At 40.3% G+C, this 23,141-nt stretch overlaps 1 protein-coding gene across 16 annotated transcripts in view; it reads right to left on the bottom strand.

Moving 5' to 3' along the window:
- Positions 1-23,141, bottom strand: part of ubr5 (ubiquitin protein ligase E3 component n-recognin 5) — a 139,863-nt gene that overhangs the window by 89,068 nt on the left and 27,654 nt on the right. For 7 of the 16 annotated variants that reach the window (XM_078397767.1, XM_078397768.1, XM_078397777.1 and 4 more), the window contains 13 exons: positions 20,226-20,385; positions 19,427-19,576; positions 16,769-16,846; positions 13,303-13,514; positions 12,159-12,275; positions 11,951-12,061; positions 9,742-9,896; positions 6,480-6,597; positions 6,008-6,192; positions 4,061-4,170; positions 3,652-3,764; positions 3,079-3,222; positions 1,749-1,907 (listed from right to left, as the gene is read on the bottom strand). In XM_078397767.1, the coding sequence (XP_078253893.1) occupies positions 1,749-1,907; positions 3,079-3,222; positions 3,652-3,764; positions 4,061-4,170; positions 6,008-6,192; positions 6,480-6,597; positions 9,742-9,896; positions 11,951-12,061; positions 12,159-12,275; positions 13,303-13,514; positions 16,769-16,846; positions 19,427-19,576; positions 20,226-20,385 (1,812 nt within the window). The remainder of the gene's footprint in view (positions 1-1,748; positions 1,908-3,078; positions 3,223-3,651; positions 3,765-4,060; positions 4,171-6,007; positions 6,193-6,479; positions 6,598-9,741; positions 9,897-11,950; positions 12,062-12,158; positions 12,276-13,302; positions 13,515-16,768; positions 16,847-19,426; positions 19,577-20,225; positions 20,386-23,141) is intronic. The other 9 variants (XM_078397779.1, XM_078397780.1, XM_078397781.1 and 6 more) reach the window with 6 other exon arrangements.

Below are 23,141 nucleotides of genomic sequence, written 5' to 3'. Positions count from 1 at the left end.
CCCACGAGATCCAGTAGGCCTCGGCAGACTGGGTGCAAGTGTTCAGCGAAACAGTCGCCGATTCTATGCTTGGTTTCACTGATGTAAAGGAAATCACAAGGGGAATACTTGATGCAATAGAGGTGTTGCACACAAATCTGTCTCACCTGGAAGGACTGCTGGGGTCCCTGGATGGATGTGAGGGAGGAGGTGTAGGGATGTGTTACATCTCCTGCAGTTGCAGAGGAACTCTTGTAGGGAAGGGTGGTTTAGATGGGAACGGAAAAGTGAACCAAGGAGTTGCAGAGTCCCATTTCTGTGGTAGGCAAAAAGGGTTGGGATGGGAAGATATAACTGGAGGCGGAATCACATGGAAGGTGGTGGAAATAACGGAGAATGATGTGTGGGCATGTTTAAAAGCCATGATTCGAAATAAATGGACCACCAGATTAAGTTCTACACCAAGATTTATTAGAATTTACCATTTTTAGTAAGAGGATATAATGTTTCTCCAAAAAAGTTAGATATTCATGCGTAAAATGTACTATTCAAATTGTGAAGACCAAGTAATTAGTAAAAGCAAGGGACTGCAGGTGCTAGTTTACAAAGACACAAAGCGCTCGAGTAACAGCATCTCTGGAAAACAGGGATAGGTAACTTTATGGTTCGGTACCCTTCAAGTAATTAGTCTAGATTTATATAGATTGAAATAGTTCAGAATTAATCATCAAGTAGCCCATTTCTGTGTTGTTACACTCTATAAATTAGAATAGGATGCATTTTCATGCACCATTGCAAGTAGTTTTAAACTTGAAACGATGGGGGGGGGAAAAAACTTAGTTATCAAACTGCTTACACCACTCAAATTTCATGACTTGTTAATAACTGACCAGCTCCAGCTGCCTAATATGACAGGTGCAGGAACCAGTGACGTGAGCAGATAATAATGCAAGTCAATTTTAACACCTCACAGAAATCATAGAATAGAGCACCTGAAAGATCCAAAAGTGGTGTAGAATTGTTGGCCTTCGCTAAAAGGGAAAAATACATCTGCAAACAAATGATGAAAACAGCCCAGTGCCTAATCACATTTTATTGGAGACCTTTGAACTATCCTTAATTGGATTTTATCTTGCACTAAATGCATTATTCTTTAACTGTACACTGAGGATGGCTTGATTGTAATCATGTATAGTCATTTCACTGATTGGATAGCACACAAGCAAAACCTTTTCACTGCACCTTGGTGCACATGACAATAATAAACTAAACTAAAACTAAGCTGTTTAACATGGGATGCAAAAGTGGCTTTTTTTCACTCCAAAGCACGACTCCCCGACATCTGGGACTGCAATAACCTCAAAATTATGTGGCCGAAGCCCACCAAGATCCACACTGATTGTGTTATTTCTATCTGTAGGTTGCATAACGTGACAAAGCAGACGGTGGACTACTACATCTGGTTCTATGTTAACTCAAAAGCCCATCAAGAAAATGTCTTGTAAACATTTCCACATTGTTACAATAATTCCTCTAAATTAGATTTGTGGGTGTGCCCTGCTGATTATAATGATCCTGCCATGCCTTCTTTCAAGTACACAAGAAAGTATGACATACTGTCATTGAGCTATTTCTAAAGAATCAATCTCGCATCACAGACAGTCAAGTATCAACATGTCAAAGAAACTACTGGGTCGGGTATTCCAATTTCTTATGGAAATGGGAACCACCACATGCACTAATTATCTGCCAAAGCAAGGTCTAGTCACCTCTGTCTGCAGATTCGGGTGTGAGGGTACTGCTGGGTGGGCACAGAATACCTCACGTGCAGTCTGACCTGGTTGGCAGCCTTCCGTTGTTCCTCGTTTTCCAAACACGTTAGATAGGGAGGATTCCCATTGGAGAACCCATTGGTACCAATAATAGTGCTGGGAGTAAAACAAAAATACTCTAATTGTCACAAAGGCTCAAGATTTCCTAAAGTGCTAGCAACATTTGCTAGGAAAATAAAACCAAAATTGGTGTGGTGATGTTTAAATGTGTTGAACGTTGTTTAAATGTTACTGTAAACAGCTCAATTAGTGCTCAACCAACGTTGATGCCTAGTAAATATAAGCACAACTTGCACTTGGTGCTGATGACCAATTGAATGGCATGAAATTTCCATGTGGCACATTTAGAACCCAAAACATATGCTATACTAAGAGGAAGCGAACCATTCCTTTTGCATACCACAATGCTCAGGTAAATCAACCCCAATGTGTTCTCCAAGCCAGACTCATTTGAGCTGATACATAGCAGTGTTTTGTGAGGACTTACAAGCTTAAATTTTGATCAAAAAAATTACAGGAGTCAAAACTCAAATATAAAAATCATGTTTTAAATTTCACATCCGAGTTAGTATAAGAAACAAAGTTCTTCTTTGAGCAGGAAACATGCTTTAGATGTGCAAGTTTTCTTTAAAATTAAACTGATAAAGCTGTATGATGTCACATCCAACAGTGGAATGAACCAAGAACTAACTTTATTCTAATTTCATTGGAATAAAAGGTTTTAGAACGGAAAATTAATAATGTTAGCTTTACATCTAAAAAGTGTGACAATTCTCTGTATTTTTATGGTGCACGTTCTTCATCAAGAATATATACAGTTGAAAGTCAACTTGCATATTTTCATACAAAAATGGCACCAGGCCATTTCGATGACAAAAAGCCTGATAGTTTCATCAAATGTACAAATGTGGAGAACCACAACAGCAGTAGCTCAGGCAATTTGCAATAATGGATGGGAAAGGATAAGGAGCAATGAAAGAACAGGCAGAACTCCCAACCTATTATGAATAAAAAATGTCAGCCTATGCCCCCTTCTCCCAGCATAGCGCCAGGTGTTTACTGATGCCCAATTCATTTTGATTGTCTGAACTGCTAACGATAAGCAAATTTAGCAAATTCTAACTGAAATTCATTATGTTGAGCTTTAAAAATCTTATCTGATCTTTTATGTTTAAAATTGCCACAAAGAACTCCCACCTATTACACAACTTAATGAGTCAACATAAACATAGCTATTCTTGAATAATAAATGTTTTAAAATGCTTACTTGCAGTTCATCAATTCGAAGTAGCCTACAATCTTGCAGGAGGGCAGTTGGATCAGTATCTCCACTAGTACAAGTCTGATTACTGACATTGCTAGAAGTCCCAGGGAATTTCACAGCAACATAAGCACCATCCACTTTCAATACCTTGGAGAGATTAAAAGAGGATTTTACTGCATTCACATAAGAACCAGATCTTGCTGATAGAAACCTGCTTTCTTCATGTACAAAGCAGTTAGCGAGTTTAGAGTTGTGGAAGTTGCAAATCGCCAAATCTTGCTGTTGATTTAGTATTGTTCCATCTTGCTGGTAATTTAATATTGTTACATTGAAAGACTTCTGCAAGTTCAATATGCAACATTTGCAATTTGTCCATCCATTTACTTTGCCTCAGAAAGTTATGGTTATCAACAAGGGGTGTGTCATTTTATCTATGAAACATTGCTTTTTAAAAATAAAATAGTATATTTGAAGTCACTTCCTTCCCACCCCTCAATCTGGTTAGTTCATAGACACATTTCATTGAATTCACTATTTGGTACTGTCTGTGACATCAAATATGCTTGAGTTACATACCTTCCCCACTGGCACATTTTTAACATCTTCAACAAACACCACTTCTCTAAGTGGCCACTGCTCTTCATTCACTTTTTCTTCCTCTTTGGGTGCTGGAGTGGATCGCCTACGTTCTGAATTAGAAAAGTAGTTAAACCAAGATCCAAAAGTTACAAATGACGTTAAATGGACCAGACCTTATTTTGTTTCATTTCTCTAATACAAAACAGTTAAAAAGCACTCGATAGAATCAAACTAACAAGAATTGGAAAGCATCCAACCCATTTAGCTTGCCCAGCTCTTTGAAAAACCAGTTCAATTAACCCTGTGCTACTGATTTTCTTCAAGGTACTATCCACTTTAACCACACTTTCAGATCTCCAGATCTGATCATTTCAATAAAGATTGCAGAATCTTTTAGAATACTTACTATATGGTAATGATGCACTACTAGCAATAGAGGATGCATCACTGCAAGTGGAAGCTGGTGATGGTGGTGGCCCCATCTCAGTCTTGACAGGCTCTTGTTTGCTTTCTGTCCTGTATCAGAAAAGTAAATGAGCATCTTTCAGCAAAGATACAGATTGTTCCACCTTAAAATTATAGCAAGCACAACCAACTTTTAGTCATTCAAACCACATTGGCAATTGTGTTCTGAATGGATGTTAACCATTTTAACTCGTCTTCCCATTCACATATTGACCTTTCTGTCCTGGGCCTCCTCCATTGCCAGAGCGAGGTCATACACAAACTGGAGGAACAGCACCTCATATTCTGCTAGGGGAGCTTATAACCCAATGGTAGGAACATTGAACTCTCCAATTTCTGGCAACTTCTGCCAACACCCTCCACTCCTTTCTCCCCCACACCCCTTATTCTTTTTCCCACCTCCCCTGTGTCCCACCTGGTCTCAAACCCATTTCTCCCCTCTCCCTACATTCCTTCCTATGGCTTCACAATTTGCAACTGTTCAATCCCTTTGTCACACTTTTTCATCTCTGGCTTTTGTCAAACCACATGCCTAATAAAACCACCTCACACCTGTGATCACCTATTAGCTACCACTCTTCATCCTGCCCCCTCCTCTCTTCTAGTTTTCTGTATCTCTCTCCCCTTACCTCCCCTATCCCACCCCCCCCCCCCCCCCCCCACACACACACAAAAAAAAAATAAGCCTGAAGGGTCCTGACCTGAAACATCACCTATTCATGTTCTCCAGGGATTCTGCCTGACCCACTCCGTTACGACAGCATTTTTGCATTCTGAATTTCTTCCTCTCCACCACATCTGTTTTAATAAGGCCTTACTTTCTAAGACTTCTGAAGTGTCCTCTTTCTTGCGGAAATATGGCTTCCTCTGCCATATTTCATGCCTTCTCATTTCCTCCATTTCTTACACTTCTGGACTCACCAATCCCATCCCCCACTCACCACAAGCAGAACAGTGGTCAGAATTCACTTGGTCCCACCTTTCACCCAACCACCTTTCACAAACTCCATCATCCTCCACCATTTCCACCAGGTCCAATGTGATCCCACTACCAGTCACATCATCACCTCTCCCCCATTTTCTGCTTTCCACAGAGAACATCATCTTCGTGATAACCTGGTCTTTCCTCATCCCCTGGCACTTTGACCTGCAACTGTAGGAATTATTACATCTCTTCATCTTACATTACATGTCTTCATCTCTTCCCTCACTGGCATCCAGGGTCCTAAAGATTCATTCATCCACAAATTTTGAAATGATCTTTTATACATATATCTCCGTCACCAATATTAATCAGAGCAGCACCAAACTTCCATTGTATATTCCCCTCCAGTCAAAATCCAACCATGCTTTACTGTTTCTTGTTACTTAACAAATGTTCTACACATGCTGCTACAGCCCCACTATCGTGTTACTTTGAAGACAAGGCAATTACGTTTCAGTTAAACTCCATTTGGAAGTCGATATACCACATAGTTTGCTTTTAACAAATCCATGTTGTCTTTGTTTATTTACTCCACACTCATCCAAGTAAACGTTAATTGTGCAATAATCCGATTATTATTTCCAGAATTTACACGATCGTGGAGGTTAAGTTGACTGGCCTTAAACTACTGAATTTATCACCTTTTTAAAATACCTTTGTAATGTTGAAATAAATGCAGGACTTGTATTGTTCATACACCATTCAAACCTTTGATTAAAAACTCAAGATTATAAAATTGGTAACAACTAGAGTGTAAACAAATATTCTCAGTCAACTTGTACAATGTATTACACGAGGTCAAACCCTAATGCTTCATTTAGAGAGATTGCAAATTAAGGACATTATGATATTTCAAGTTAAGTAAATACAGGTACAAGCTGTGACATTATGTCAATGACTTACTTATTTTCAGTACTTTTGGTCAATTTTTCTAAGTTTTTCAAACTTTCTGGAGATCGGAGCTGGAATCGACAGCTGTCATTCATATTCCAAACTGATTCCATCAATACGCCAACTTTTGGAATGCCAGCACTAATGGAAAATGCTACTGCTCCAGCATGGTAGAGTGGATTATTTCTCAAACACACCTAATGGAATAAAATTATTTTTTTTGACTATGCATTCAACCTAGATTCAACTATTCCGTACAAGAGAACATAAGATAATAGACCTGATGTAAAAATGCAATTTGACTACATAAAAGCACTGGACACATTTATTCTATCAGGTCTTTTCCCTTTTTCCTGCAATAAAGTTACTTCAAAAGTTACTTCATACTTTTTTTAAAAAGGCAAATATAATGCAGGCTCACTTTGCAACATTGTAGATTACTAAGGAATGAGAATTATTCAAAAGGCACAAAGATTTTGCTTACCTGCGTTCCAACTGTTATATTTGGCATTGAGGAAATGCCTGCATTCGACTTTGGCTTTTTGTTTTTGGCTCTGGCCTTCTCAAGCATCTTTTTTCGTTGACTGAAAGGCACTACTCCCCTGAAGAGAATGTCAAACAAAATTAAATAGCGTTTGTGAACTTTAAAACATATTTTATGGCTGTTGAGTAGAGCTACTGCTTGTGGAAGAAAGCTGTTTTTATATCTGGCTGTGGTGGCTTTGACAGTCCGGAGTCGCCTTCCAGAGGAAGTACTTCAAAGAGTTTGTGGCCAGGGTGAGAGGGGTCAGAGATGATCTTACCCGCTCGCTTCCTGGCCCTTGCAGTGTACAGTTCGTCAATGGGGGAAAGGTTGCAGCCAACAACCTTCTCGGCTGATCGAACGATATGCTGCAGCTTCCGGATGTCATGCTTGGTGGCTGAGCCAAACCAGACCATGATTTAGAAGGTGAGGACAGACTATGATGGCAGTATAAAACTGGACCATCATTGCCTGTGGCAGATTGTGTTTTCTTAGTTGCCGCAGGAAGTACATCCTCTGTTGGGCCTTTTTGACTGTGGAGTCGATGGTGGCCTCCCATTTAAGGTCCCTGGAGATGATGGTTCCCAGGAACTTAAATGACTCATAAATTTAAGTTATCACTAGACCAATTCCTCGTAGAGGGGGGCAGGGAAGGGGAGAGAGAGTGCGAGTGAGCGAGCCCTGGACATAAAGCATCTCCTGTATTGGTGTAGCACCCTCAACCCCCCAACTCAATCGCCCTTATCTATCTTCCCCCCCCCCCCCCCCTCCCCGTCCCCCCCACTCTTACTCTCCCGGAGCGGCGGACTACTGGAGACGGGCAGCGCGGCGGCGGCTGTGGCCTAGCCGAGCTGGGATTGCTCGCGGCGGTTGTGGTGGGGGGGGAGGGGAAGCGAGGGGGGGGAGAGGGGAGCGAGGGGGGGAAAGAGGGGAGCGAGGGGGGGAAAGAGGGGAGCGAGGGGGGGAAAGAGGGGAGCGAGGGGGGGAAAGAGGGGAGCGAGGGGGGGAAAGAGGGGAGCGAGGGGGGGAAAGAGGGGAGGAAGAGGGGAGCGAGGGGGGGAAAGAGTGGAGCGAGGGGGGAAAGAGGGGAGCGAGGGGGGGAAAGAGGGGAGCGAGGGGGGGAAAGAGGGGAGCGAGGGGGGGAAAGAGGGGAGCGAGGGGGGGAAAGAGGGGAGCGAGGGGGGGAAAGAGGGGAGCGAGGGGGGGAAAGAGGGGAGCGAGGGGGGGAAAGAGGGGAGCGAGGGGGGAAAGAGGGGAGCGAGGGGGGAAAGAGGGGAGCGAGGGGGGAAGAGGGGAGCGAGGGGGGAAGAGGGGAGCGAGGGGGGGGAAGAGGGGAGCGAGGGGGGAAAGAGGGGAGCGAGGGGGGGAAAGAGGGGAGCGAGGGGGGGAAAGAGGGGAGCGAGGGGGGGAAAGAGGGGAGCGAGGGGGGGAAGAGGGGAGCGAGGGGGGGAAAGAGGGGAGCGAGGGGGGGAAAGAGGGGAGCGAGGGGGGGAAAGAGGGGAGCGAGGGGGGAAAGAGGGGAGCGAGGGGGGGAAAGAGGGGAGCGAGGGGGGGAAAGAGGGGAGCGAGGGGGGGAAAGAGGGGAGCGAGGGGGGGAAAGAAGGGAGCGAGGGGGGGAAAGAGGGGAGCGAGGGGGGGAAAGAGGGGAGCGAGGGGGGGAAAGAGGGGAGCGAGGGGGGGAAAGAGGGGAGCGAGGGGGGGAAAGAGGGGAGCGAGGGGGGGAAAGAGGGGAGCGAGGGGGGGAAAGGGAGCGAGGGGGGGAAAGAGGGGAGCGGGGGGAGAACACACACACAAACGATCTGAGTTTTAGTAGTATATATATATAAAGATATATAGATAGATATAGATACGTGAATGCTGACCAAACAGCTCGCTGTGCAGATAGTAAAACTGGTTCAACAGATTTAACTGGCTTGACCATATCGGGGAATTAGTTGACTTGGCTGGACCCTATCAAAAATATTCGCTTTGTCCCATAAAGTTCTCCCATTCACTCTGCAATTTAAAACCAGCTAATTTTTATTTCTCAGTTCTGAGTAAGTCTTTGACTTGAAACATTAACTGTTTCTCTTTCCAGAGAAGTAGCCTGATCTGCGAGTGCTTCCAGCATTTTCTGCTTTTATCTTGTAAAGTTTCTCTCAAATCCCAAGTTTAGGACAGATAGCAACTAGTATTATTGCACACTGAATGGCAAACCTTTAGATGTGGAAGTTAAACATGGAATGAATTTAAATTAAATGGCAAAACAAATTGGGAACATACTCTTGAAACTCTGAAATGATAATACATTAAAGCTCATTTATTAATCTTAGTTTTATCTTGTGTTTTAGAAAAGTACAAATTAGCCATACAAACCATGGAGAAGTGTTTTATTTGAAGCTGTTGGTTCAGTCATGGTCCTTCAATATAGAATGCTGAAATTTCATTCCAGTGATTTGGAACCATTCAAGTCCAATCCCCGATGGAATTTACTTATTTTTTTACACACACACATTTTGAGCAAGCACAATAGTTGCACATTATATGGAGGGTAAACAAATAACCTCAATTTATGTTCAGTGCTTGACTTAAAACCAAATTTAGAAAATTCATATTTCACATGAATATATCAAGGTAAGTTATTCCCATAATTTCAAAGATAATTGATATCAACATTGAACAAGGAAAGCTCAGGCAGCACAACCTGCATCAGTACCATACAAGCCACATTCATGACCACACAAGCTCTGCCAGCTCTTGTACATAGTTGAAAATGAATAGCTTACAATTAAATAGTATTTAATATTGACATAGTTCTGGAATATAGCCTTTCCTGGGCAAATCTGATGCTTAATAGTGGCTTAACAAATGTCAGCAAGCACTAATTTAATTAATTTTCTGATCTTGAAAGAATAAAGATATTGATGAAAATATAAAAATAAGTAAACCATTAACAGTTCTGCAGGACTCGACAGCTAATTTTGTAACAAGCACTGGAAGAGTAGACATACATGTTGGCACATAGAAAGCCAAGACTAATCCTGAATGATGCGAGTATCTATAAACGTACAGAAAAGTTGATTGTATATAGATGAACACTGCAGAGCTTGAACAAGAATTATGAAAGCTATAAAAATATATGTCCACTGTCATTAAGAAAAGAAAAGCTGGTTCACCAAATCCAACAACATACTTTGGTTAAGTTGTCAATGTACCAATATTTACAAATGCATTCAACACTTACCACCAAAATAGGCCATTTTCTAGCTGGACACAGGTATATAGGGCACAACAATTCAAAGATACAATCTTTTCTCCTTGCAACTCAGTGAAAATCTGGGCACTGTGCTCCAGTTTAGAAGCTACAGAACATAGTGTTTCATCCACCCAAGTGGCAACCTATGGACAAAGATAAAGGACATTTTTGCAATAACACAAAGACAAATATTCAATGACCTGCCCCAGATTTATGAACCATGTAGCATAATCAGATGATTTGGTTGATTTCTAAAACTGCAGCATATGAAGTTATTCATCGCAATATCTCAGAACACAAACAACCTAAATGGTCAATCCCTTATCCTGAGACTCCTGATACTAGCCAAGGAAAACCACTTCTGCACTTACCTTGTCCAACCCCATGCACATTTTCAATGATTACCCCCTTCACATCCTTCTGAGCTCATGAGCTGCTTCCCTCCCTGACTCCCTCCATTACAAATTTACGCTTCCTTACATTGGGAAATTAGATCTGCACACAACCTTGCAGATGTGGTCTCACCAGTTCTCAATACAACTGACGTTGAGCTCCTAACTCTTCTTCTCAACTCCATTTGAATGTGAAGTTCATGCTAAAGTGGAGTTGAGTGCGAGTTGAACTCTTTTGGAGTTAATTCATACTTCAAATACAAGTGTGATGTTAACTCGTACCTTTTTGCTTTCATAATTGCTTACCGAATCTATATTACAGGCATGTGAGTGAGGTAAAAAAGAGGAAAAGAGCCGAGCGCTTGCGCGAAGCGTACAGCGGGGGTCAAAAAATTGGGGAAATTTTGAGAATTTACACACAAAATTAATTACCAGCTTAAAGTGCATTTCAAAGTAAAAACGGACATTACAAAATAATGTGAATATGTCACTGTATACTAATAATATTTGAGTAAATTCGCACATTAATTGATAATCAGCCCAAAAAGGTAGTAATTGGCTTTTCTGCTGTGTTTTATATTTTAACGCCGTCTTAATTAATTTAGTTATATAATCTTGCACTTAAATTTAATATTTTTTCATTACAGTTCCACCACTGATTTTCTGGCACTCTTGGTTCCAGAGCTTTGCTGGTTTATCCAGCCGGCCAAGGAAGTCGGCTATGGGGATAGATGTGCTGCCTCCAGCTGGGCTGGAGTTCCAGAGCCCCGGCCGCAGGATGCAAATTCAACCTACAGATTGGCCGTGGAAGTCCCGATGAGGTCGAGATTGGCTGCCTAGCCCAGGTGCCACATTTTCGGTGAGACTTCCAGGGCGCGGGGTATTTCTCGCGGATCCCAGAGCGATCTCTAGCGGAACCCCAGTGTTCATTACAAGTCTATACATCGTTTATTTCCTTTTTCCGTTGGTAAACACGATTGTGGCAAAGTGAAAAACGCGGAAATCATGCAAAAAGTGCGGAAAATGGAATTTTAAAACGCCGAAATCCGCGGAAAATTCACATGCCTGATATTAATTATCGAAGACAGACACAAAAAGCTGGAGTAACTCAGCGGGACAGGGAGCATCTCTGGAGAGAAGAAATGGGTGATGTTTCGAAGAAGGGTCTTGACCCAAAATGTCACCCTTTCCTTCTCTCCAGAGATGCTGCCTGTCCCACTGAGATACTCCAGCTTTTTGTGTCTATCTTTGGTTTAAACCAGCATCTGCAGTTCCTTCTTACACTATATTAATTATCAATGGTTTGAATACAAAAGCAGCCGGATCTCTAAACACTAAATCCTTGTAATCTCCATTTAAAAAAAAATTCTCATGTCCATTCATGTAGCCATTCATGGGCTTCCTTTTTTTAAAAATTGAGTTGTTTGAAAGGAGTTAGTGCAAGGGATTCTGTTTACCCTCCCTGAATCCCCTTCTGCATCTTTCTCATATCTCACTGTCTTGTATCATCAATGAATGTGGATATATTCAATTATCTTTGATAACTTTCATGCGATCTAGTTAAACGCGACAGGAATAATTGACACTATTGAGATCTAACCACTACAATAGTTTCACCAGAAGCAGTTTTCTTATTGGTCAACATACAATTTTTTTTCTCTAATCAAACCAAATACAATGTAGAAATAAAATACATACTGTAGCATCTCAACCCAAAAACTGGATAACAAGCACAAGGGAGGAATTTGGAGAAGGCAAATAAAATAGGTAGTAGTTCAATTCAAAAACGTTTTAATTATACTCACTTTGCTGTTCTCTGTCGTAACTGTGGCTCTAATGCTATTGGCAGCCAGAAGGACAATTTTCTCATTGGTTAAACTTAACTGTGTAGCTCGAGGATGGTGCACTGAAGGATTCTTTATGAATAAAGATTTAACAATTCAGTTATCATGAACATTGATATTCAATTATGCAAGAATCAGAGCTAAACTAAAACAAATTTGAATTCCATACCTGCGTATTTCTGTAGGGTTCAGATTCATTCCATTTCCACTGATATAATTCACCTTTATTGCTTACAGCTACAAGTTCAGAATACAGAGCTCCAATAGCTACAAATTTAGTACCATCCTGGGGAAGAAAGTTCAGTAAATTTGTATCTTAGTCTTCTATATAGTCGATTGGCTTTAGAAAATTTCATCATGGTTTACTTGTTACATCCTTTGATCCAACTGACAACCCATACTTTATACTTATAGATTAATTTTGATCTGAATCAAAGCATTTTAGAAGAATTGCACTAGTAATTGTAATTGACAGTTTAACAAAAATAATCCAGTCCCATACTAATACAGAAATCAAGTGTCCTTAACAGACCTCTTGTCACTCAAGCTGCATCTGGAATTGTAGCAAAAATGGGGGGGGGGGGGGTGAGCACTCGCCTTTTATACGACACAGAACGTTTTCTGTGGCCCCAGAAACAGTAAATTGTTAAATGACTTCTCATTCCAAATGGGGGGGGGGGGGGGGGAATCAGCCCTTAAAATATTTTTTTATTGCATTAACTCAAATTTAACTGATTTTTAGTGGTGACCACAAACCTCACGATTCTGGTTAGTTAGTACCTGGAGCCAAATTAACACAAAATATCTACAATAAAAACATTCAGTTTTATCCTCTCAACGATTTGAGCAGCAAAATACAATTTGGATATAAATTTCAAAATGAAATTTTAATATGATTTGAGTTTTGCCACGGAAGAGGCTTCTACTGCTTTTGTTTTTCATTGATGGCAGTGTTTTTAACCTTTTAAAACCAATTGCATCAAGCAAGCAAAATTATTTAAACTGGCAATTGAATGTTAGTTCAAGTTAAGTTCCAATTTTGAAAATCACTGTTTTAAATAGAATTTGACTGTGCTTCAAAAATTGCCCAAATTGCCTATATGTTCAACTAGCAAACACTGTAGATTAGAATAAATATATATTTAATAAAAATTCAAATTCTTCACTTCATTCAAGCCTCCGTGTGCCTTATAACAACCATTACCCCTTTTGGCTAAAATAGTGCTTCCCAAAATCCATAATTGTTATGGAACCAGAATGCCATTACCAAAATCTAGTATTTCAATTTAATTAACCAATACAAAGTTACTCACCCGATCAGACCACCACTGCAGTTCCTCTCCCAAGGAGACAGGACTTTGGACCGGAAGACTTTTCTTATCCAAGTTCGATTCACCTTCACGGCTTGTGGGGCCTCTTTCATTATCAAATGAGGAACCATCAAGCCATCTCCTTTCACGCAAACGTAAAACTGATTCACGTTCACGCAACAGATCGGAGTCTCTCTCTAAGGGAAGAAGGAGAACTGGTATGCAATGGGGTCACACCAGTGGAATAAAAATAAGCCAATCTCTAGGAAAACCCTCCACAGAACAACTAATAGCAGTGTAACACAAGACCTGTGGATAACAACTCTGCACTAAGCCAAATTAAACATGCCAAAAAATAAAAGGACCGTTTCCTAATGTTATGCAATTTGAATTATTCTTTTGCCAAAAATAAAACAAAAATCAACCGAAGCAAAAATAAATTCCCAGAAGAAAGGCACACCCAATCCTGTCAACTCTATCCAAGTAACCATTGTAAACTCCAGGGAACACAAAATTGGAGAAGCAGCCCCCCCAAAAAAAAAAAAATCAGGCTATACAGTAATACAGAATCAAAACTGTCAAAAACTAAGAGGGGATAGCTTTGTAACATGCAGATGGGATTGACATTGGAATCTTCAAAGTTAACTCCTGACACCATGAAATCCTACACCATCTTATTAATTGTGGGAATAAAAACTAAATATTTAACTGCTAATTACAATCTACCACCATTTTTCAGCTGATGAATTAGTATGTCTCTGTGCTGAATACCACTTTGAAGAATGTACTCTTGGCAGGGGTTTTAATGTCCATCACAGAGGGTAGTTTTACAGACCAGCCACTGATAAGACTCCCCAAAAAATATAACTACCAGGATGTAACCAAAATAAATGTCTAAATATCCTATTTGACTTTGTACTCACCAATCTACCTGCCAGTGTCAACACCGGTCAGAACCAAATCCTGCCTTCACAATGTATATACCAATGTAGTACGGTACTATCCCTGCAGATTTGTCCTGGCACAAACTAAATGGAGCATAGGTTACCAATAGAAACATGGAACTGCAGATGCTGGTTTACAAAAAAAAGACACAAAGTGCTGGAGTAAGTCAGCAGGTCAGGCAGCATCTTTGGAAAAACATGGATAAGTGATGCTTAGGATCAGGGCCCTTCTTCAGACTTCTTTAGGTTACCAGTTATTTGTTTATAAAACCATCCCATCACTATCTCTTTAAGCATGGGAGTAGATTTAGAACAGAACTTGAGACTCAAAATTAGGCACCCGTGAGACGCAGTTGCGCTAGTGAAGCTGTATTTCATCATAACCTCTAGGATGCCCAATAGATCCTTCACCCGACCATTATTAACAAACCAAAGGATCAACTTGGGTTCAATGAATGTAGAAGAGCATGCCACTGGCACCAGCAGGCATATCTATTCTGGTAAAACTACAATTCAAGGACAACCACACCCCACAATCAGATCAAACTTTGCATTGGTCCTTTGCACTTGAATTATCTAACTAACATTAGGTGGCTGCTCCATAAACATTCTCACTCTCAATGATGGCAAAGTCCAGCAAACACATATAAAAGACAAGGATGAATTATTTGAAACCATCTTTGGCCAGAAGAACCAAGTAGAAGCCAGTGTTCTGCCAATTCAATTCACTCCAAATGTCATCAAAAATTGGCATAGTAGTCTAACTAAGGCAAAGGCAACTGCCCCTGTAAACATCACAATTGTAATTTAAAGACTTGCACTCCAGAAACGGTTACCTACAAACAAGATGTCTCATTACTGCCCAGATGTCCAGTTCATAAAGCAGGACAAAACTAATCTTGTAGATCACGACCCCAGTCCATTCAAAATGATGGAATACTGTGATGGAATTGTCAACTGGCATTTACCTACTAATACCTGTTAATCAATGCTTAGTTTGAGTTCAAGTCAAGTAAAGTCCAATTACTCCAATCTATAATACAGGCTTGGAGAAACAGATACAAGGTGAATTCTATGATTGAATGAGGAGTGACTATCAAGGCAACATTTGACAGAGAAGCATCAAGGAGCTCAAGTAATATTGAAATGAGGGACAATACATGCCTAGCATAAGATTTTGTGTTGTTGGAGGTCAATTTTCCAAACTTCAAAACACTGCCATGTGTTACTTTGGGTAAGTTTCTAGTTCAAACATCTTCATCTGCTTCAAAATGCTTGCCCCCATCATTGCTATTGAACTGCTGTGTTCACAATCACATCACATTGCAGCATCTTCAAAAGCATCGCCTAGGCAATAACCTCTACCACTGGAAAGATAAGGCCAGTGGATGCATGGGAACACCAGCTCCTGCATACTTGGTAAAATCTTCTAACATTATTGGCAAGTCAAAAACATCATAGAGCCCTTTAGCTAATATTATAATGGAATTAACTTTGATGCAATAAATGAAGCATTTTGTGGTGGTTAAGCATCACCTAAAGAGGTAAATTGCAATGGAATGTTGGGATTAGCAGCCAAACCCCGACCTTAATTAAAATATTCTTAATGACAAACTAGAAATGTCTGTTAACTGTTGAACAGAACTAAAGTTGATTAGTCACTTTTAATTTCTTGGAAGGAAAAGCCTCAACCTCTCTTATCCATTTATATTATAATCACAAGCAAATATAGTATTAAGTTTCAATTGCAAGTGAAATCCAAGATGAAACAAAATATTATGAATATATTAGTTTAGCATCTGCTTGATCTCTGAATACACCATCTCCATTACTTTGCACTTCAAATAGATATATTTTATAGTTTTATTTTCATTTTTAAGATCTGGGCAGAGTTGGCAAGTCCATATCTACTGCCCATCCCTTGAATCAGGAATAGTATGCAACTTACAAGGGATCTGTAGATGGTGGTTACTCAAGTACTTGCTGCCCACCCTCCTTAGTGGAAGAGGTCATGGGTTTAAAAGGTGCTGTTGGGGCAGTCTGGCAGAGTAAAATGCTGTGCATTTTATACATGGTACAGGCCGGCGGAGGTAATGAATGTAAAGGGTGGTTGATGGGGTGTAAAATGAGCGGTCGGCTTTCTCCTAGTGTGCATCGGATTTCTTGAGCCGAATTATCAATATTCTAATATGTTCCCCACTTGTGACATGTCGATGGTGGAAATGCCGTAAGGAGACTGGGGGCAAGTACTGGGAACCCAGGATACCAAGCCTCTAACTTGGGATCTCAGAAGAAATCATAGATGGATTTTTTAAAATCAGCTTTTCTGGCTGAACACGATTGCCATCTTGTAGCCATAGTATTTGTGGTCAGTCCAATTTAGTTGTGGATCATGGTGACCCCCAGACAGTGATCGTAGGAGAGTCAATGATGATAATACCATAAATATGTCAACGTTATATTGCTGGATTTTCTCTTGGTGGACATGGTCATTGCCTGATACTAGTGGTACAAATGTTACTTACCACTTATGCCATGCCCATGCCTGAATGTTGTCTCGGTCTTGATGCATGCAGGCATGGACTGCTTCATTTGCTGAGGAGCTGCAAGTAGAATTGAACATTGTGCAATCATTAGCAAACATCCACACCTCCAACCTTATGATGGAAGGAATGTCACTGATGAGGCATGTGAATAGGACACTGCTCAGAGGAACTCCTGCAACAAGGTCCTGGCATGATTGACCTCTGATAACCACAGCTATCTTGCCTTGTGCAATATATATCTCCACCCACTGACTAGTTTTCGTTTGATCTCCATTTACTTTATCTTTACCAAAGGGCTTGATGCCACACTCAGTCAAATGCTGCCTTGATGTTAAGGGCCTCTCACCTCAGCTCTTCAGATCATGTCCAGACCAAGACTGACAAGACCTGGTGCCAAGCAATCCTGGCAAAAACCAAACCAGACATCAGTGAAGTGCTGCTCAATAATATTGTTGACAATCGCTTTACTGATGATGGAGGGTAGACACGCATTGCTGTAATTTGCCAGATTTGTCTGCCTTGGGTGATTTTTGCATATTCTCAGGAAGGCAAATATATTATTGTAACTAGTGGAACTGCTTGGCCAGATGCTCATTTAATTCTAGAGTGCAGGACTTCAGTACTAGAGAAGGGAAGATGTTATTGCTACATCCAGCACTTTGAGCTATTTGTTGATATCACAGAGCAAATTGAATTGGCTGGTGAACTGGCTTCTGTTATGGTTGGGATCCCAGAAGAAACCAAAGATGGATTTTCTAATCAGTATTTCTGGCTGAACACTATTAAGAATGCTTCAACTTTTTCTTTAGCACTCTCATTGAGAATAGGGATGTTCTTGGAGCCTCCTCCAATAACTTGAAAGCAGTTGGTGCTGCCCTTCCCTTATTCCTTCCAGTATAGAAAACCAGGCATCAGAAACAGATCAAAACATACTACATTTGACAAGATGCCAAATGTACATTATAAATTCAAGTGCCACATTGTAAATGGTGTTTATTACCTATTGATCCTGGCACTATGCATATAACAATACAAACTCACCAAATGTATTGATTTATGTCTTCTCATTTGTTACTATATATTACAGCACTAATTGGAGAAATAGCACATGTGCAATGTATGCAATTAACCACATTTAACTAATAGTTCCATGTAGTTGTACACCGTCCTCTAAATTCACAGGTTGTCACAGACTACCGACAGACGATAAAAACGCTAAGCCCATCGACTGTACCCAATACCCCTTAAACATAAATATGCCCTTTTTAATATTCTAAAAGCATTAACACATTCATAAATACATTACAATGTTAAATATCCAAAAGGAAATGATCGGAGAAGAACTAACTCCATTGAATACGCTAAAGCTTACAAGTAGTAATTGGGTGCAGCTCCCTATTAAAAGAGCACACACAGAACCACTTGGTACAAGTGGTCTGGCAACTGATTATCCTATGAATACAATGATTGGCTCCTGATCGAGTCTGTGGATACAGATGTATTTTTTCTTTAAAAAAAATAAGATGGGCTTAGGGCCATGCATACACAGATCTGTACATTGTAAATCAACATAATCTAAATGGACTGCTTGCATGGCAATTTGCATTTAAACTTTCCTCCTACATTTTAAGATAACTTTGGAAGGATACTTTTAGCTGTAACAATTAATTATGGATGTCAGGTGTACCAAATACTGCATCCTTTTATAATATAATCTGATTTTGGAAGACAGTCATAAATTTACATTGACTTAAGCAAAAACTAATTTTCACAAATTGATTAGGCAGTTATTTCTACAAGAACCAGATATGGTTTAGCACACTTGGCATTTAACTTGAAGTGAGCATTTAAAAAAATATATATTCTGTAAACGTGCACTCTTTGCACCCTTGTGCAATGTCCACTATAAGGCAAAACAAACTACTGCGTCCTTTTCAAAATGGTCAGATGCTCAGTTTCCAAAAGTTCCAGAAGTCCAAAATTCAGTAACAAACATTTTGATTATTAAACATCAGTAACTATAATTTCAGAAACATTATGGCCAAATATCCAATTCGTGTTTACAAAATGAATGAGGGTGTGGGGACACGGTGATGCAGGAAGAAAGGAATGGTGGTCATCCAAATAACATTAACCAGGAGAACATTCCACTCAAAAAGAGGATTAAATAAAGCTATTCACACTTTAGATTTAGGTGGGGCATAACATGATTTTGGACATCACAACTGTGTGACAAACTGAATGAACCAAGGGGTCTTTTCTCATTCTTTGTTCACCTGGGGGGAAAAAAGTACCAATCTTTGTTTAGAAACCCTAAATGTTAATCCCAAATGTCAAATAAATCAAAACCATACTAACAAAGAAAGCACAGCTCTTAGTCATACAGTTATGCATTAAGGTACCATCTGTGTAAATGCAGGAACGTCAACAAGGAGGTATCCTGAAATTGAATCTTTTAGTGATACTAGTATACAGTTCTCAAATGGAGGTAAATAATGGTCTAGTTTCACTGTCAACAGTTTGCTAATATGGGGAGATTTTAGAACACGTTTTCGAGCATTCTTATACTTGCTAATGATAAGGAGAAAACACCTTGAAAGGCACAGTGCTTGTAAAATTATCTTGGCTTCAAAATACCTCTTGACGAGCCTAGTCTGGATAGAGAAGAGCGACGGAAGGAAGGATAACCAAAATAGCTGATATCTTCAGAAAACATAGCATCAGCATCTATGATGACACTCGGATGAGCAGAATGGATATCTGCATCCAGCAAAGACATAAGGTCCTCTGAGAAGGGAACACAGCATGGTTAATAGTACAAAATAAGTGCCTAAGTATTTGATACATGTTAACTATATTATTCCCATTTAGATATGCAATATATATTCCCACAAAACCAGCATATTTTCATATCATTATCATTAGTATAAAGAATCGAGTCATCACAAACATTCACTAAGGTAATATTTTTTAAAATATATACATTTGAATATATTATCCTTGATAGCTAAAAAAAATATTTTCTGTCTCAGGATACTGGATGAAGCCAATCCATGTCATTGGATAATCATTGCTTCCATTGAGAAGTGAAATTTGAAAGACTAGTTTACACTTTCACATAATAAAGAGCTACAGAAATTAAATTGAAATATGTTTTGTCTGATAAAACGCACATCAAAACCTTTCAGAAATAGAATTGGTATTTGGACGGGAGTGGGGGAAATCCGATTTTTGCCTGAAACAGCAATCTAATACAAGTGGTGAAAAATCAGAGCAACACGTAACATGAAGTCTTAGGCTCCTTTATTTATACGTGACCTACAAAAACTAGGTACAGCATCATAAAAAAATTATCTTCTGATTTCACAAAAATTGCCTGCTAATTACATAAGCAAAACACATCTAAATCGAAAAGTACAATATCAAGCTCACAAACCTCCAGGTAAATAAGATTCACTTGCTGTGTCATCTCCATCATCTCCATCTTCATCATCACGGCTAAGTAGGTTGTTTACAGCAAGATTGACATCCAAATTTGTCCTCTGTAATTCCCGGATAATAACACTTCTAGACTTGCCTTGCAATACAACTTGTGCCTGTGGGCAAGAGAAAGAACTAAACTTGGATGGAGTGGAAAATTCAGTTTAAATTAAAAACATGTCAATTTATATCAGAGTCAAGTTTCTAAAAATATTTGGTCAGAATCTTTACGTTAAAATTGTTTAAGAAATGCCACCTTTAATTTTTAATTTTAAAAGCAGGAATTGGGTACTGATTACGATGATCATATTGAATGGCGGTGCTGGCTCGAAGGGCTGAATGACCTACTCCTGCACCTATTTTCTATGTTTATGTCTGTTTATCCAATTGCCATGATGATATTTGAGATGAGCATGTTGGATAAGATAATTAAACAAAGAGAATATACATATGACACAATATTAAAATGAAAAATGAAGGATGACTGGAGAGAAAAATTCACAACCTTCATTAAAACCTCAAAGGCATCAGCAAATTGGGAAACATTACAAAGCAAATAGAAAGGGTATAAAACTTTTAAATGTTATTTTTAACTATTGTAAACTTTGAACATCTTTTTTAAGCATTCTATGTAAGGATTTGGAATTAATGCAATGCCATTCACGATAAAAGTTGACCGATCTGAAATGTTAAACCAACTCCTCTCTTTACAGTCTTTTCAATTTCGAACATAGTTTTTCTGCACAGCATCTTCATGTTTTCATTTGCTTTTCAACACAAGAGAGCGTCCCTTTTTAAAATCATGGAATAATTCTTTAACAACAATTAGAACCTTTATGGCACTTCCCAAAATTCAGCACTAGACACTTTTCTTTGGTTTGGGAGGTTGTGGAATGCAAGGGGAGGGGGTGAGAGGTTACCATTGAGTCAAGGATGACCCATAATATTTGCTGAACATCTTTCATGTAAAGTCACTTGAAATCACTTTTTTGGTAAAGATTGCTCATCTTTTCACTGAAGTTTGTACTTCAGCTACTGGACAGTCTCACATGCAAGCAGAAAAAGTGAAAAGTTCAACCGATTCTATTAATTCAAGGCATTCTCGCCCCATCAGAAACTACTTTAAATAAAAATCAATTAAACGGTCCAAATCATTACGATACGATAGAACTTTATCCCAGGAGGGAAATTGATCTGCCAACAGTCATAAAAACACAAAATACATGAAAGTGACGAGTGGAATTAAAGTAACGAGTGGAAAGGCTTGGGGGATGTGCAATGATTTTGTGGGGGGGGGGGGAGTCAGTCAGTCTCAGTCTACCCCACGACAGAAGGGGGAGGAGTTGTAAAGTTTAATGGCCATAAGGAAGGATCTCCTGTGGTGTTCTGTCCTGCATCTTGGTGGAACTAATCTGTTGCTGAAGGTTCTCCTCAGGTTGACCAGTGTGTTATGGAGAGGGTGAGCTGTATTGCCCAGGATGCTCCGCAGTTTGAGGAGCTTCCTCCCCTCCAAGACCACCTCCCATGAATCCAACTCCGCCCCCCAGGACAGAGCCAGCCTTCCTGATGAGTTTGTTGATCCTTTTGGCGTCTGCAGCCTTCGTCCTGCTGCCCCAGCACGCAGCAGCGAAGAAGATGGCACTGGCTACGACCGATTGGTAGAACATCTGCAGCATCTTACTGCAGACGTTGAAGGAGTGGAACATTCTCAAAAAGTACAGCCTGCTCTGTCCCTTCTTGTACAGGGCCTTAGCGTTCCTGGACCAGTCCAGTTTACTGTCCCGGTACACTCCAAGGTATTTGTATTCCCTGGTAAACTGCACACCCATAACCATTGATGGAGACAGGGGTGTTCCTCTCCTCCTAAAGTCCACTATCAACTCCTTAGCCTTGTCGGTGTTGAGCTGCAGGTAATTCATTCAGGCCCGCCACTCAAAGTTATTGACTACACCTCTGTGTTTAGCTTCCCTCCCCTCTCTGATGCAGCCCACAATTGCAGTCATCTGAAAACTTCTGCAGATGGCAGGAGACATAGTTATGTCTGAAGTCCGAGGTGTAGATGGTAAACAGGAAGCGGGAGAAGACCGTCCCGTGTATTGCTCACCACCATGTCTGAGACACAGTTATGTAGCCTGACATATTGTGGTTGTCCAGTCAGGTAGTTGGTGATCCAGGACACGAGTGGAGCATCCACCCGCATCTTCGTCAGTTTGCTCCCTAGCAGTGCAGGCCGGATGGTGTTAAAAGCACTGGAGAAGTCAAAAATCATGACTCTCACAATGCTTCCCGACTTATCCAGGTGAGCATAGGAAAAATGGAGCAGGTGGATGATGGCATCCTCAACCCCCATCTTTGTTTGGTAAGCAAACTGCAGGGGGTCGAGGTAGGGTTTAACCAGGGGTTGTAGGTGGGTGAACACCAGCCTCTCCAGGGACTTCATGATGTGTGAAGTCAGCACCACCAGTCTGTAGTCATTGGAGGAGCTCGGGCACGTCCTCTTTGGTACAGGAACCACGCAAGATGTCTTCCACATCACATAAATTCAATGCCACAGCAGAAAACGACCAAAATTATTCATTGGTCTCATCTATATGGATCCTAGTTGCTGCGGCGTTATTATCACGAAAATCAAACAGAATTTGTAAGTCTCGCAACCAGAGTTTCAGAGCTAAATGTTAATTCTTCTAAACTGCAGCAGCAGTAGTAAATTGGGGCTAGCTTTCCTTTTCCATTTTCCTCTCATTTATGTATGTTAATGGATTAGGAATCCTCGCATTGGAAACTATAGTTTTTTTTAACATTATATTTCACATACTATTTATTGAGTCACTTTACTATACGTAGCAAATCCATGAAGTATTGAAACAAAGAA

This window comes from Rhinoraja longicauda, chromosome 4 (genome assembly GCF_053455715.1).
Source record: "Rhinoraja longicauda isolate Sanriku21f chromosome 4, sRhiLon1.1, whole genome shotgun sequence".
In the NCBI taxonomy this organism is placed as follows: Eukaryota; Metazoa; Chordata; class Chondrichthyes; order Rajiformes; family Arhynchobatidae; genus Rhinoraja; species Rhinoraja longicauda.
This window is presented reverse-complemented; position numbering and strand designations above follow the sequence as displayed.